We start from the raw sequence: 12,484 nt of genomic DNA, 5'->3' as shown, positions 1-12,484 counted from the left end.
CTGGCTCACTGCAGGGACTGGGAAGGGTGGGTGAGGGTGGGAGGATGGGGGGATGAGAAACTGGGAGCCAGGCCTGCGGTGAGCAGGCTTCTCAGGAGGGGTGGGACGGGCTCCCTGTGTCAAGCCAGCAGGGGCTGGGCAGGATCGCGAATCCAGGAAAGGCACATTGGTCTAAAACAGGGCCAGAGGCCATGAATGGCCCAGCCCTCTCCTTCCTGGTCCTGGCCACAGGCACCCTCTGCCTTGCATGATCGATCAGCCAAAAGCCACGGAACTGGACAGGAAGAGGTGGCAGCTCCGTAGCCTCCTCCTCAAGGAACTGGCACAAAAGGCCAAGGAAGTCCAGCCTAGGGACATGGTGGCCACCGTGGAGGGCTGGCTATACCGCCTCAACGCCGTGCTCCCTGAGGTGGGCACGGAACCCCTGGCCGGGTGCAGGCCACGGAGCCTGTGCGTGGGCCTGACTCTCCTGCCACGGCAGCCCCAGGTGAGCATCCCGGACGTGATGATCTGGCTGATGGCCAAGGAGCAGAGAGTGGCCTACGCACAGGTGCCTGCCCACAGTGTCCTGTTCTCCCCGACGGGGGCTCTGCACTGCGGCAAGTTCTGTGGGAAGACACAGACCCTGCTCCTGCAGGTGCGGAAGTGGGAGTCCTTGGGCAGCTCCGGTCCCGATCTGGGGGAGGCCTAGAAACACCCCAGGGAGACTCCCTGAGCTCTGGGGGGCTCCCATGAGCCTCCCCGAGGGCTGGCCCCTGCCTGCTCCCAGGCCCTTTACCGGGCGAATGGGGTGGAAGTCTCCAAAGGAAGAAAAGCCCATCAGCATGAGGCTGATGCCCAGTCTGTGACCCTAACAATGTCCCCAGATTGCCTCCTCCACCATCTTCACACCACACGTAGTTAGTCCTGTTCTGTCTCCCCTGGACCACAGTTGGGTACAGTCCAAAATATTCAAAGACTATAAGGTTTGGGCACCAGCCCATCACATCAGATATAAGCCATAAATAAGGCTACCACCACCCTGACCAGAGCCCCTGCTTCCAGCCCGCCCCCAGCCCCGGAGGCAGGTGAGACACGTACCTGGCTTCCCACTGCGTCCTAGAGAAGGTTCAACCTCTCTGGTCTGACCCCAGTCACCTCTCCTCCTCCGCCCTCTCAGGCCCCATCCTCTCAACAGTCTGGCCATGCTGGGCTCCCCCCCTACACCTGCCTGTCCTCTGCCCTCCTGCCATCTCGAGGCCTCTCTTGTGCCCTCTGAGTCCTTCTCATCCTGCAAGAAGCACTGACACTTGATCCCTGGCTGTACCACTTGCTGGATTGTATGTCCTCAGCCACTCCTGGTTGTGCCCAGCCTCAGTTTGTTCCTCTGTAGAATGGTCTGGTGACCATGACACCTGCTCACGGTGGTGTGTGAGGGTCAGAGCACACGCTGCACACTAGCACTGAGCACTGTGCCAGCACACGGTGAGAACGCAATCAGTGATCGCTAGGACCACTGTCAATGTCCCTGCTTCTCCCCGGGCAGCACTGCCCCTTTCCCCTCAGCCCCAACTAGTGTGGGGTCACGTGTACAACCATCAGCTAGCTCAGCTCAGTGTGGGGCCCCTACTCCCGGGGCTCAGGGTGAAGGAGCAGGTGTGTGTGTGCCTCTCCCTCACCTGCACCACTGCCTCCGGGGGGCTCACACCCCTGTGGGCTTGACCTGCCTCTGACTCAGTACCCAGAGGGTGAAGGGCGGAAGGACTTGCTCCCGGCCCATCTCCGGGTCTGCATGTGGCTGGGCAACGTCACAGACAGCTGGGACCTGCAGCTGCTCCGAGAGGGTGAGGTGGTCGTGTACGCGGAGACGGTGAGCAGCCGGGGTGGGGGGCAAGAGGGACAGAAGGGAGGGAACTGCAATGGCCCAGCATCGAGAAAACGTTCCCAGAGAATCAGATTCTGAAGGGGGTCTGATGGAGAAAGGCAGCAGGCATTAGAGTGACTGCAGACACTGCCCGCTTGGGGTCCCTGGTTGACAAGCCACAGGCATGTGGTCACTGAGTGGTCCCCTGGGGCCAGTCACTCTCTCCCTAGTGCAGAGTTATGGGGAATTTCTCCCTGTTAGTTCAGAGCATGTGAGTGAACGAGGCTCCAGCTTGCAGGGGCCTGTCCATCACCAGCCAGGCAGCCTGGGGCCCCACACCCCCCAGCTGGGTCTTTCAGGCCAGGCTGGTGGTCGCAGGGAGGGGGAGGCCTGGCACTGTCAGAGGGATAGGAAACGGCGCCTTCCTACAGGGCAATGAACCCAGGGGGTGGGTGAGCAGGGCTTAGGCTAAGCTGTGAAAGCAGAAGGGAAGTGGGTTTTGAGTTTCAGGCTTTGTAATTTACTGAATTAAACCACATTTCATGGTTCCTAAGTTGTGTGTGGCAGGTGGATATATAACATGCGTAACCAGCTCCTTTGTAGGGCTTGGAGATGCTGAGATGGGGACCCTGGAGGAAGTGCAGGGACCGCACACCCAGCAGGGGAACCTGGAAGAAAGGCCCAGAGGTTGCAAAGAGGAGGCAAATAGTGGAGCAGGAGGGGACCCTCGGGGTCAGCAGTGACAAGGCAGACAGGCCCCATGACAGGCACCACCAGGCTCTATGCTGTCCCACTGTGTGCTGGGGAGGCAGCAGATACTGACAGCCTGCTCTCTGCTCCCATCCCCAGTATGAGAACCAGGCCAAGTACAAAGACCAGTGGGGGCAACAGGGGCTGTACCAGTGCCCCAACTTCTCTGACGTCCTGGGCCACAAGGCTCTCCCCAAGGAGGATTTCAAGGAGCCCTCGGGATGGCACTGGGAGGGGAAGTGGACGGTGGAGCCGCAGAGGAGGTAAGTCTTGGGTGCAGGGCCTGGAGCCTGTGTGCTCTGGCCATGCAGCCTAGAGCCAACACTTCTTTCTTCCGGGACGCCGGTCAGCAGCAGCCTAGACAGGCAGGCACACAGCCACTGAAGCCCAGCCCTAGGGTTGGGGTGCCCAGGCAGAAGCCCTGCCCACCACCTTGCCCTGCATGCGGGCCCACTGCCCAGCCTTGCCAGAGCAGGCGGGGCTCGCAAGGAGGGAGCACTCGGCCAGCAGAGGAGGACCCCAGGGGTCTGGAATGGGGAGACGTGTTGGGAACTCAAGGTGTTGCTGCCCCCAGACTCCTCCTGGACACAGACATCAACAAAAGCCAGGTGCTGGAGGAGGTGTATGAGAACCAGCAGCGGGACCTCGCGGGAGCCTGGGTGCCGGCAGCCACCCCCAACACTGACGTGGTGAGCAGGGCGAAACCACCTCGGGGCGCAGGGCATGCAGCCAGATGGCCACCTTGGAAGCTGGGTTGTGCAAGTGGAAAGAGCACTAGACCAGGGGTTGCTATCTGAGCCCATCTCCCCTGTGTGGACCCTGGGCTAGCACTGATGATGGCTCCAATGAGACGGCCTCCTCAGTGGGAGGAGGGACGGGGGCTGGGGCTGCTCTAAGCAGAAGTTGCTGTCCAGCAGAACTTGATGTGACGATGGGAACGGCCTATATCTGCGCTGCCCACGTGTGGCTATTGAGGACTTGAAACGTGGCGTTGTGAGGGGGACGAACTGAACTGAGTTTTGTTTCATTTAATTGATTTATCTGTAAGCCCGGGGAGGCTGACGACTGCTGCATGTGACAGGGCGGTCTACCCCCTCACGCTGGGCTCCCTGGGCAGGCAGCCACTGGGCTGGGGCAGGCGGCAGCATCCAGGTGGCAGCCACACTCAAGTTTGCTTTCGGTCATTGCCATAGTTATTTCCTATTTATGGGGAGTGATGCTGATTTTCCACTGAGAGTGGACATACAGTTTCCTTTAAAAAAATATTTATTTATAGTTTAAAAAGGCAAGTCGGTAAAGGCATATTCAGTGACTGAGTGGCATTAGACATAGCAAGTGCCGTCTGCTCCCGGTCGAGCAAATGTGCAGGCAGATGAGTAAAGGCGGCCCCTAGCACACCCCTCAGCCCGCCCACCTCTTCACCCACAGAACGGACAGCCTGTGGAGGCGCGGGAGAATGTGAAGTGCCCCCAAGGCTGGCACGTGAAGAAGAACTGGACTGTGGAGCTGAACCACGCGGTGGACAATGAGGGTCAGTCCTCTGCTCACAGGCCGCGGGCAGGAGGGCCTGGAGCTGCCAGAGTCCGCCACTGCCCACAGCCTGAAAACAGCCAAGCTCCCGGGTGGGATGGGCCTGAATTCCTGGGGGTCCCCCAGCCTCCGGAGAGCAGGGCTTGACCCTTCCCACAGACCTGGGCCCAGTTCTGAGACAGGGCGGGCTGGAAGGACCTCTCAGTGCCTGAGCAAGGATCTGGCTCTGGAGCCGGGGTTCCCCCCGGGGGCTGCAGGGAGGTGCCCTCAGCAGGCAGTCTGAAGACCTGGGCTCAAGACACAAACCCTGCTACTTATGAGTGGTGGGACCTTGTATGGGTCACATGACATCTAAGCCTCACCTTCCTCATCTGTGAGATGGGCAGCTGGGCCCAGGCCACCGAGGTGACACAGTGACCATACCTTCTAGGGCCAGAGAGACCTGGACACGAGGGCAGTGCTGCCCCTGTAGCCTACCCTCTGGGGCCCATCTCTCAGGCTCCTCCAAGCCTCCCAGCCTGTGGGACCTGGGCACCCACGCCACGGCCCTGCTCCTGCAGGCTGGGAGTACGGCGTGGGGATCCAGCCCTCTGGCCTACCTCCAGTCTGGAACTCAGTGGAGAAGACCTACTACTCCTGCCGCCGGCGGCGCTGGGCGCGTGTGCGCTGCCGGAACCACGGGAAGCTGAACCTGGAGCAGGAGACCCTGACCTTCCTGCAGCTGGTGAGGGGGCCACCTGGGCAGGAACATGGCAGGACAGCTGGCAGGGTCCACCCCTGGCCATGGCAGGAGGCTGTCCTTGCTGTCCTCCCTGCAGGACCACCCCGGCCCAACCCAGGAGGAGGAGGGCTGGGAATACGGCACCATGAGCTCCAAGTTCAACCTGAACCCTCAGCCCCAGAGCCGGTTCCGCCGCCGCTGCTGGCACCGCAGGCTGGCCCCCAATAAGGACAAGGGCATCGCACCCATATTCCTCCTAGAGGGATCCTTGGTAAAGCTCAGAGGGCCCAGTACCTCCTCCCAGCACCCCACCCCCTGGAGCCCGGGCCCATGGAGGCGTGGCAACAGCAGATGCCCTAGGTTGGGGCACTGAGAGCTGAAGGGTGGGCAGTCTGCGTCTTGACTCCACATTGTCAGGCGTTGCAGGTTGGAGCCCAGAAAGGCAAAAGGGGGACCTAGGCATGGGCACCCAAGAGCCTCAGGGAGACTGTGGTGGGCAGGGGAAGGATCTGAAAAAGCAGGCTGAGAAGGAAGAGAACAGGCCGCCATCACGGGGTCTCAGCAGAACACTCAGGGGCTCCTGGAAGCCTGCCCCAGAGGACACCCCGCCGCCGCCCCACCTGCCTTTCATCTACTGCATCTTCAACAGTGAGCACTTATCTGAGGGCAGGGAGAGGGGAGGGCTGGGGTGGAGTCCTGGGGGCAGGTGACAGACTCCATTCCTCTCTTACCCAGAGCCCCACTACTACCAGCTTTTCTGCTACATCTACCAGGCCCGGAACCTGATGGGCAACCAGATCCAGACATTCCAGGGTAGGTGGCAGCACCTCTTCTCCCCCAGCTCCCCAGGGGCCCATGATGTGCTCACTCATAGTATAAAAAATATGGCAAAGGAAGAGGGTGACGGATATGCAGACCACCCCCCATCCCAGCAGCTCATAGCCCCAGTTTGGGGAAAAGACACAAAAACAAGGAATACAAGGCAAGGCTGTACTTGAGGTGTGTCCCCAATGCTGTGCAATTAAGACGGGGAGTTGGGGAGGCATCACTTTGTGGGACCACTTAGCTGGCCTTGAACAGGGAGGAGTTCAGGAGAGCAAAAGAGAGTGACCATTTGGAAACCACATGTCCCTTGTGCTGGACAGATGAGGGGTAGGGAGGAGGGGTGGCGATTTCTGGTCCTGTGCAGGAGGAGCCTATCCTTTGTCCTGTGAGGAGGACCCACGGAAGGTTCCAGGTGGGTCAGTGCTCCGTCCTGTCCTGTTGGTGGCTCTGTGTAGGGAGCCAGGTTGCTGGAGGAGGGGCTGAGCCGGGCAGGGTCCATTGGGCATCAGCACCTGTATTGAGAAAGGCCACTTGCTGATGCTGTGAAAAGGCAGCCACGTGTAGCCTGGTCCTCAGAACTCCTCCGGAGGAGCCACTGGCCCTCCTCCTCTGTGCCACCCAGGCCTCAACCATAGCAGTGTAAAACAGATGTGGGTGGGACCAATGACCCTTGGCCTCTGCTTATGTCCCTTTGCTCTGTGGCTTACACTGAGGCTCTGTGGCTTCTGCACAGCGGGCAGTGGTGGGCTGCCCTGCCTGGGCCTCCCTGGGAGACGCGCTAGGTTGGGGCCCTGACAGGTGGCCCGATGGCGGCCGGAGAGGAGAGCTTCATTCAGCTCAACAGTGAGATCGCTCCCCTCCTCCACCCTCCAGAGCCCTTCGTCCGGTTGGTCTTCTTGAACCACAGCCAGTGCACCCAAACCCTGAGGAGCTCTGCAGCCCCCACGTGGGCCCAGACGCTCATCTTCCAGCACCTCCCCCTGTACGAGAGCCCTCGTGACACCAGGGAGAGCCCGCCGCTCGTGGTGCTGGAACTGTGGCAGCGGGACTCCCGGGTACGCGGGCTGGGCTGGGCAGAGGGGAACGCGCTCCAATGGGCCTGGCTCGCAGGCCATTGTGTACACATACCTGTTAGCCCTTTCCCTCGACTCATGCGGATCCCAGGGGAGGAGCTAGAAGCCAGAATCCGCTAGCTTGGCACCTTGTTCTGCAAATTTCCCTCCCTCTAGGGCAAGGAGAGCTTCCGGGGACGGAGCATGTGGCCCCCAGTGGTCTGGCTGGATGTCCAACATCGGGTCTTGCCCCCCATGAGGTGGCATCCCTTTGCAAAAGAGTTGGGGAAGGAAGAGGGTGAGATCTTGGCGTCCTGTGAGCTGATCCTTGAGACTGAGGTACTGGGAGAGAGGGCCCTGCTGGGAGGTGTAGTACTCAGTGCCCCACCTTGCCCACGCCCCTGCGACATGTTCCCACAACCAGTAGTCCCTGACTCCACCCACCCCCCTGTTTTCCTCCCCCCGCCGCCCCACCTCAGAAAGGCCTAAGGCCTGGAACCAGAACTCGGGACCTGGGGAACCCAGCCAGCCTGCCCCTCTAACCTAGCTCTCCAGGCAGCATCTGCCCATGGACTTGGGGGCCGCCTCAGTTGAGTTCTCTTAGGGACCTGCTTGAGTTGCAGATGGAGATCAGTAGGACCAGCCCAGTGGAGTCTCATGCTCCCTGGTCTCCCACCTCATCCCTTCAGAGTCTCAGAAGGAAGCTGCCAATCTTAAGTGTTCCCTGGAAGAATGGGGTCTTCACACTCCCCAAGAGCATGCAGCCCACGCTAAGGAAAATGGCGGTGGAGGTGATGATGGCTGGGGTGGGGAGCGGGGCAAGGAACGTGGAGCTCTCTGCTGACCCTCCTGGGGTGGTCATGACCCCCTGATCCAAAGCTGAGATGAAGGGAGATGAGAGAATGAAGAGCAGAAGCTCTGAGAGGACATGTTCAATTATTTTATTGCACACTTGCTGCAGGGAGTAGACAGGGACTCACTCCCCATGGTGGCATCTGAGCCGCGTTGCTGCCCCTGTGGCAGGGCTGCTCTCAGAGAAGGAAACGGGGCTTTGAGAGACAGTGACATGGGCCCAGTGGCAGACCAGAATTGGGCCAGGCCCTGACTCCAAGGCCAGACGAGTCTCCTTTCTTTGAGAGTAGCATGGAAATCCCTACGTGGGAACCTATGCACCCGCCACAAACCTGGCAAAGAGCAAAAGATGGTCAGGCCTGCAGGCACTGGATTCTTCCCCCAGGTGAGGCCCCAGGCTGGTTCTGAGGGCCTGACCAGGAGGGGCATGGACATTTCCTGGGTGCTCAGTGTCTGCCAGTTGAGAGCAATCACAGGGTGTGGGCCACTGAATGGCATGGCGCTCTATGGAAGACAGGTCAGCAATGAGCTAGCTGACATTAGGGAACCTGAGAAATCTGGGTACCCCCTGCTTGCGGGGGCCTTCGAGGTAGCCAGCCTCAGGAATTTCCTCCTCAGAGAAATGATGGAAGGCCAGACAGGGCAGCTGGTGAGGAAGGACAATGCCTAAGGGCAGTGGAGGGCAGTGAAGGACAGTCACAGTGGCCAGAGGGCACCTCCCTCAGGAGGGAGGAGTATCCAGGCTGAGGACAAGCACTGACCCCCTGGCCCTGCGTGCTCCCTGATGCACCATCACTGCCAGCACTGGAACCCCTCACAGAGGTGCTGTCGCCCCTCCCCCTCTGGCAGATCCTGGTCTGGGGGCTTCGGAACATGAAGCAGGTGCGTTCCCCCCAGCTGCTGGTGGAGTGCTGGGAAGAGGCCCGGCAGACAGAGCCCATCAGGGACTTCCAGACCAACCCCAACTTTGCCCAGTCGGTCCTCTTCCTCACACTGGTAAGAAGGCCCCGGGCAAGGGCTGGGCAGCCCACTCCTCAAGCGTGGCCTCACGGGGCCTCTCTCTGGGCTGCAGTTCATGCCCACGGAGGAGGCCTACGCACTGCCCCTCGTATTGAAGGTGGTGGACAATAAGGACTTCGGCCAGCAGACCCTGGTGGGTCAGGCCAACATTGACTCCCTGCAGCCCTACTTCTGTGACCCCTGGGCCTCGGACTACGTACCCCCACGGCTTCCAAGTACGTCCTTACTCAGCCCTCCCCAGGCCTCACCAATAAGCAGGCACAGGGAGGGACAGGGCCCTCCCCTCGCCCCTCCTGACATGCACGTTTTCTCCACAGAGTTGTCAGTGAACAAGCACCAGGTAAGTGATGCGCTTGAGGCCCCACCTTCTCCCACACCATTTCCAGGACCCAGCCCTTGTCCCTGAGGGGCTCTGCTACCTGCGCCCCTGGTGAGGCTAACTGTACATGAGAATTCTAAAGCAGTGAGTCTCACCTGGACTGCATATTCGAATTGCCCATGAGTTTTAAAAAATTCTGAGCCAGGCCACTGACCAACTCCATCAGAAATGCTGGGGGCAGGGCGTAGGGTCAGCATTTTTGTCAAGACTCCCACTCCCCCGCCTCCCCCCCCCCCCCGCAGTGATTACAATGTTCTCGGGGTTCAGAACCACTGCTCTAGAGCAATGCTTGTCACCTGAATGCACAGGAATCCTTGGGACCTCTGGCGCAAAAGCAGACTCTGGGGCAGTAGATGTGGGGTGGGCGCTGAGGTCCTGCTATTCTGAGCCCTTCAAATTCAGTCTGAAGCTGTGGGCAATGAGAATAGGAACTGGGCACACCCCCCTCCTTGCCCCAATCCTACGTCTGACGACCTCAGAATGAAAGACCTGTGTGAGGTCAGCCCTGACCTCCACCCACTCCTCTCAGGAGGCCGGTGGTGGGTGGGCTGTGGGATGCCCGGCTTTGCCTGACTCACCCCCTCTCCTTTCACAGCTCCTAGATGACCTTGTTGAAAAGTTCTGGTTCAAGTCCAGCAAAGCCGAGGTGATGTGGGCTCAGCCCAGGGGAACAGGAGAAATCCCAGGTAGCTTCGGAGGTGGGGGGAGCATGAGCCTGGGCAGAGGAAGGCCAGCTGCCCCTCTTCCTCAGGATGAAGACGAGTATGAGGTGGACTGGTGGAGCAAGCTGTTCTGGGCCACAGGGGACGGCAAGTCCCTGAAGTACAAGGACAAAGACTACCACACCCTGGAGGTCTGGAAGCCCCAGGAGGGGGACTGCTTAGGTCTGCAGCCAGCAGACCTAGCCCTGACCTCTGGGAACCACGTTGTAGGGGGGGTTTCCTCATTGCCACCCACTCCAGGCCACACCTCTACCAGCCTCACCCGTTCAGGGACCAAGGCTGCCCTGGGAACACTGAGTGGGCAGACGCTTGGGGACAAGACCGGCAGCTGGTGGTACCTCAACCCCCGATCCCAGGAAAGGCCCTCTGGTCAAGCCCAGGCCTGCTCCCCAGCAGCCTGGTTCCCATGCACCCTCCTGCAGGTGTATGACTGTGAGCTGGAGGCTGTGCCAGCCTTCGAAGGCCTGCAGGACTTCTGCCAGACCTTCAAACTCTACCAGGAACAGCCCAAGTCAGACAGCCCTGTGGTCGGAGAGTTCAAGGTGGGTGTCTAGCCCGGCTTAGCTGCCCCTTCTCCTCATGCCCATCTGTCCACAGAAGACTCTAGTAAAAGCCCTGGCTCTATATGCTCTTTGTAGGATGGGGCAGGGAGGGCTTGAAAAACAATTTCGCAAGTGGGGAAGCAGAGACTGACCTATGCAGGGTTCAGAGTGGCCTCCACTTAACACAGGAAGGGTAAGGGCTGTCTCATCCCAGCTCTGGCCTATGCACTTTCCCAAGGAGGAGCTTTAGAGAAGCTCAGACCTGAAGGGATGGGGCTGAGATGGGAGTTCCCATCAGCAGATACTGGCAAGCACAATCCCTTTGCCCAGTGCCTCCTAAAAACAAGTGGTCCCTATACAGCATCTCTGCTGTGCCTGCCTCTACCCAACCACGTGACCCGTCCCTGCCACCCTCACATGCTCACTCTCCTGAGCTCAGCAAGGGCACCTCTTAGAGGGTTCTACAGAGCTAGCTGCCAACACTAATCTCCCAAAACACACACAGGGCCTTTTCCGTGTCTACCCCTTTCCTGAGAACCCAAAAGCTCCCCAGCCCCCCCGCCAGTTCTTGGTTTGGCCTCATAAAGAAGACTTCCCTCAGCAATGCCTGGTGCGGGTGTACGTGGTACGAGCAATCAATCTGCAGCCCCAAGACTACAATGGCCTGGTAAGAAGCAGCCCAAACCTGCAGTGCCCATCTTCCAGGGCCCCACCCAGCCCTGACACCTTCCACACCTGCCTACACCCCATGTCCTAGAGCTCCCTCAGGCTGCTACCACCCAGACTGCCACCTCCCCACAAGCTCTGTCTGTGCAAGGGGCTCATTTCTGCCCCACTCCTGCCCTCCCTGGCCTGACTCTCCATTTCCTGTCCTTCCCTCACTTGTGCCTTACCCCCAGTGTGACCCTTATGTGATCCTGAAGCTGGGACAGACAAAACTTGGCAGCCGAGACATGTACCAGCCCAACACTCTGAATCCCATCTTTGGCACGTGAGCTGCCCCAACTTGCCCAACCCCACTCCTCCATTCCCAACCATGCAGCGCCAGGAGAAAGCCAGAAGTAAAGAACTTGCACTCCCTTCTAGCCGCCCAATTCCTACCATGGAGCCTTACGCACTAAAGGTGCTCACCAGATGGGAGATGAACGGGTGGGTGGCCCAGTTCTATCCTCCCTCTCACACGCTGTTTGGGAAGGGAGCCAAGTCCCATACCCAGACCTATCAACACTTGTTTCCTGCCATACTTGGCAATGGTTATTAGCAGACAATAGCCATCTGGGCTCTGTTCTCCACGGTCACAGGACCAAACCAGGGGCTGGAGCATAACCCGAGGGGCAGAGATGCTAGAGGGGAAGCATGTAGGTAACATGGTCGCGGTCTCTGCGGTCTCCAACGCCACCCCACCAGGATGTTTGAACTGAGCTGCACCATCCCCCTGGAGAAGGACTTAGAGATTGAGCTGTATGACTTTGACCTGTTTTCACCTGATGATAAGATTGGCACCACAGTCATCGACCTCGAAAACCGACTCCTGTCTGGCTTTGGAGCTCGCTGTGGGCTCTCCCAATCATACTGCCAGTAAGAGCGGGCCTGACCAAAGGCCAGGGCATAGAGAAGGGTGGAGGAGGGAGCCCATAGCTGGGAGCCAGGGCCTGAACCTGTCTCTCCCGGCCCCCACTACTGGTCATCCTGCAGCCGAAAGCTCTCCAGGCCCCACACCTTTTCCTCCCACACATCCCCACAGGACAGGACCCTTTAGGTGGCGGGATCAGGTGCCCCCAAGCTTCCTCCTGGAACACCTTGCCAAGCGGAAAGGATTGCTTCCACCTCTGTTCAACCCTGATGGTGACTCTGTTTTTTACAATGGGAAAAAATTCAATCTGCAGCGCTTTGGTGAGTACTGCATGTGGCCAGAAAGCACAAGCCCAGGCCTCAGAAACCAGGGAGGATCCAGGATGGAAGAGCTGCCAGAGGGCACATCTTTCCCCTTCCTCCTGTAGAGGGCAACTATGGCTATCATTCAGGCTGGGAATGAGGAAGGTGGGGGCCTACCTGGGAGAAGGGAAGACTACTGACCTCAGGATCCCCTCCTGTCCCTTCTAATCTAGAGCCCCAGTCCCCTACTGCTCGTTACTTGGGCCCAAAAAAGGAGCGCCTTGCACTGTACCTCCTGCACGCCCAGGGGCTGGTACCCGAGCACCTAGAGACCCGCATGCTGTATAGCAGCAGCCAGCCAGGCATTGACCAG

The 12,484-nt window shown here is 59.5% G+C and overlaps 1 protein-coding gene across 1 annotated transcript in view; it reads left to right on the top strand.

Moving 5' to 3' along the window:
- Window positions 1-12,484, top strand: part of FER1L5 (fer-1 like family member 5) — a gene marked incomplete at both ends in the record, with an annotated part of 65,442 nt that overhangs the window by 49,514 nt on the left and 3,444 nt on the right. Inside the window, 24 exons of the mRNA XM_080684939.1 lie at window positions 232-409; window positions 482-637; window positions 1,718-1,849; window positions 2,693-2,856; window positions 3,168-3,282; window positions 4,022-4,124; window positions 4,684-4,847; window positions 4,942-5,115; window positions 5,345-5,492; window positions 5,580-5,657; window positions 6,543-6,724; window positions 6,899-7,060; window positions 7,411-7,512; window positions 8,423-8,569; window positions 8,646-8,985; window positions 9,502-9,515; window positions 9,568-9,618; window positions 9,724-9,825; window positions 10,117-10,236; window positions 10,742-10,903; window positions 11,136-11,227; window positions 11,644-11,814; window positions 11,981-12,129; window positions 12,345-12,484. Coding sequence (XP_080541065.1) covers window positions 232-409; window positions 482-637; window positions 1,718-1,849; window positions 2,693-2,856; window positions 3,168-3,282; window positions 4,022-4,124; window positions 4,684-4,847; window positions 4,942-5,115; window positions 5,345-5,492; window positions 5,580-5,657; window positions 6,543-6,724; window positions 6,899-7,060; window positions 7,411-7,512; window positions 8,423-8,569; window positions 8,646-8,985; window positions 9,502-9,515; window positions 9,568-9,618; window positions 9,724-9,825; window positions 10,117-10,236; window positions 10,742-10,903; window positions 11,136-11,227; window positions 11,644-11,814; window positions 11,981-12,129; window positions 12,345-12,484 — 3,346 coding nt within the window. The remainder of the gene's footprint in view (window positions 1-231; window positions 410-481; window positions 638-1,717; window positions 1,850-2,692; window positions 2,857-3,167; window positions 3,283-4,021; window positions 4,125-4,683; window positions 4,848-4,941; window positions 5,116-5,344; window positions 5,493-5,579; window positions 5,658-6,542; window positions 6,725-6,898; window positions 7,061-7,410; window positions 7,513-8,422; window positions 8,570-8,645; window positions 8,986-9,501; window positions 9,516-9,567; window positions 9,619-9,723; window positions 9,826-10,116; window positions 10,237-10,741; window positions 10,904-11,135; window positions 11,228-11,643; window positions 11,815-11,980; window positions 12,130-12,344) is intronic.

Source organism: Plecotus auritus (genome assembly GCF_963455305.1).
Source record: "Plecotus auritus genome assembly, chromosome: 8".
In the NCBI taxonomy this organism is placed as follows: domain Eukaryota; kingdom Metazoa; phylum Chordata; class Mammalia; order Chiroptera; family Vespertilionidae; genus Plecotus; species Plecotus auritus.
Note: the sequence above shows the minus strand (reverse complement) of the source record. Positions and strands in the feature narration are given on the sequence as shown.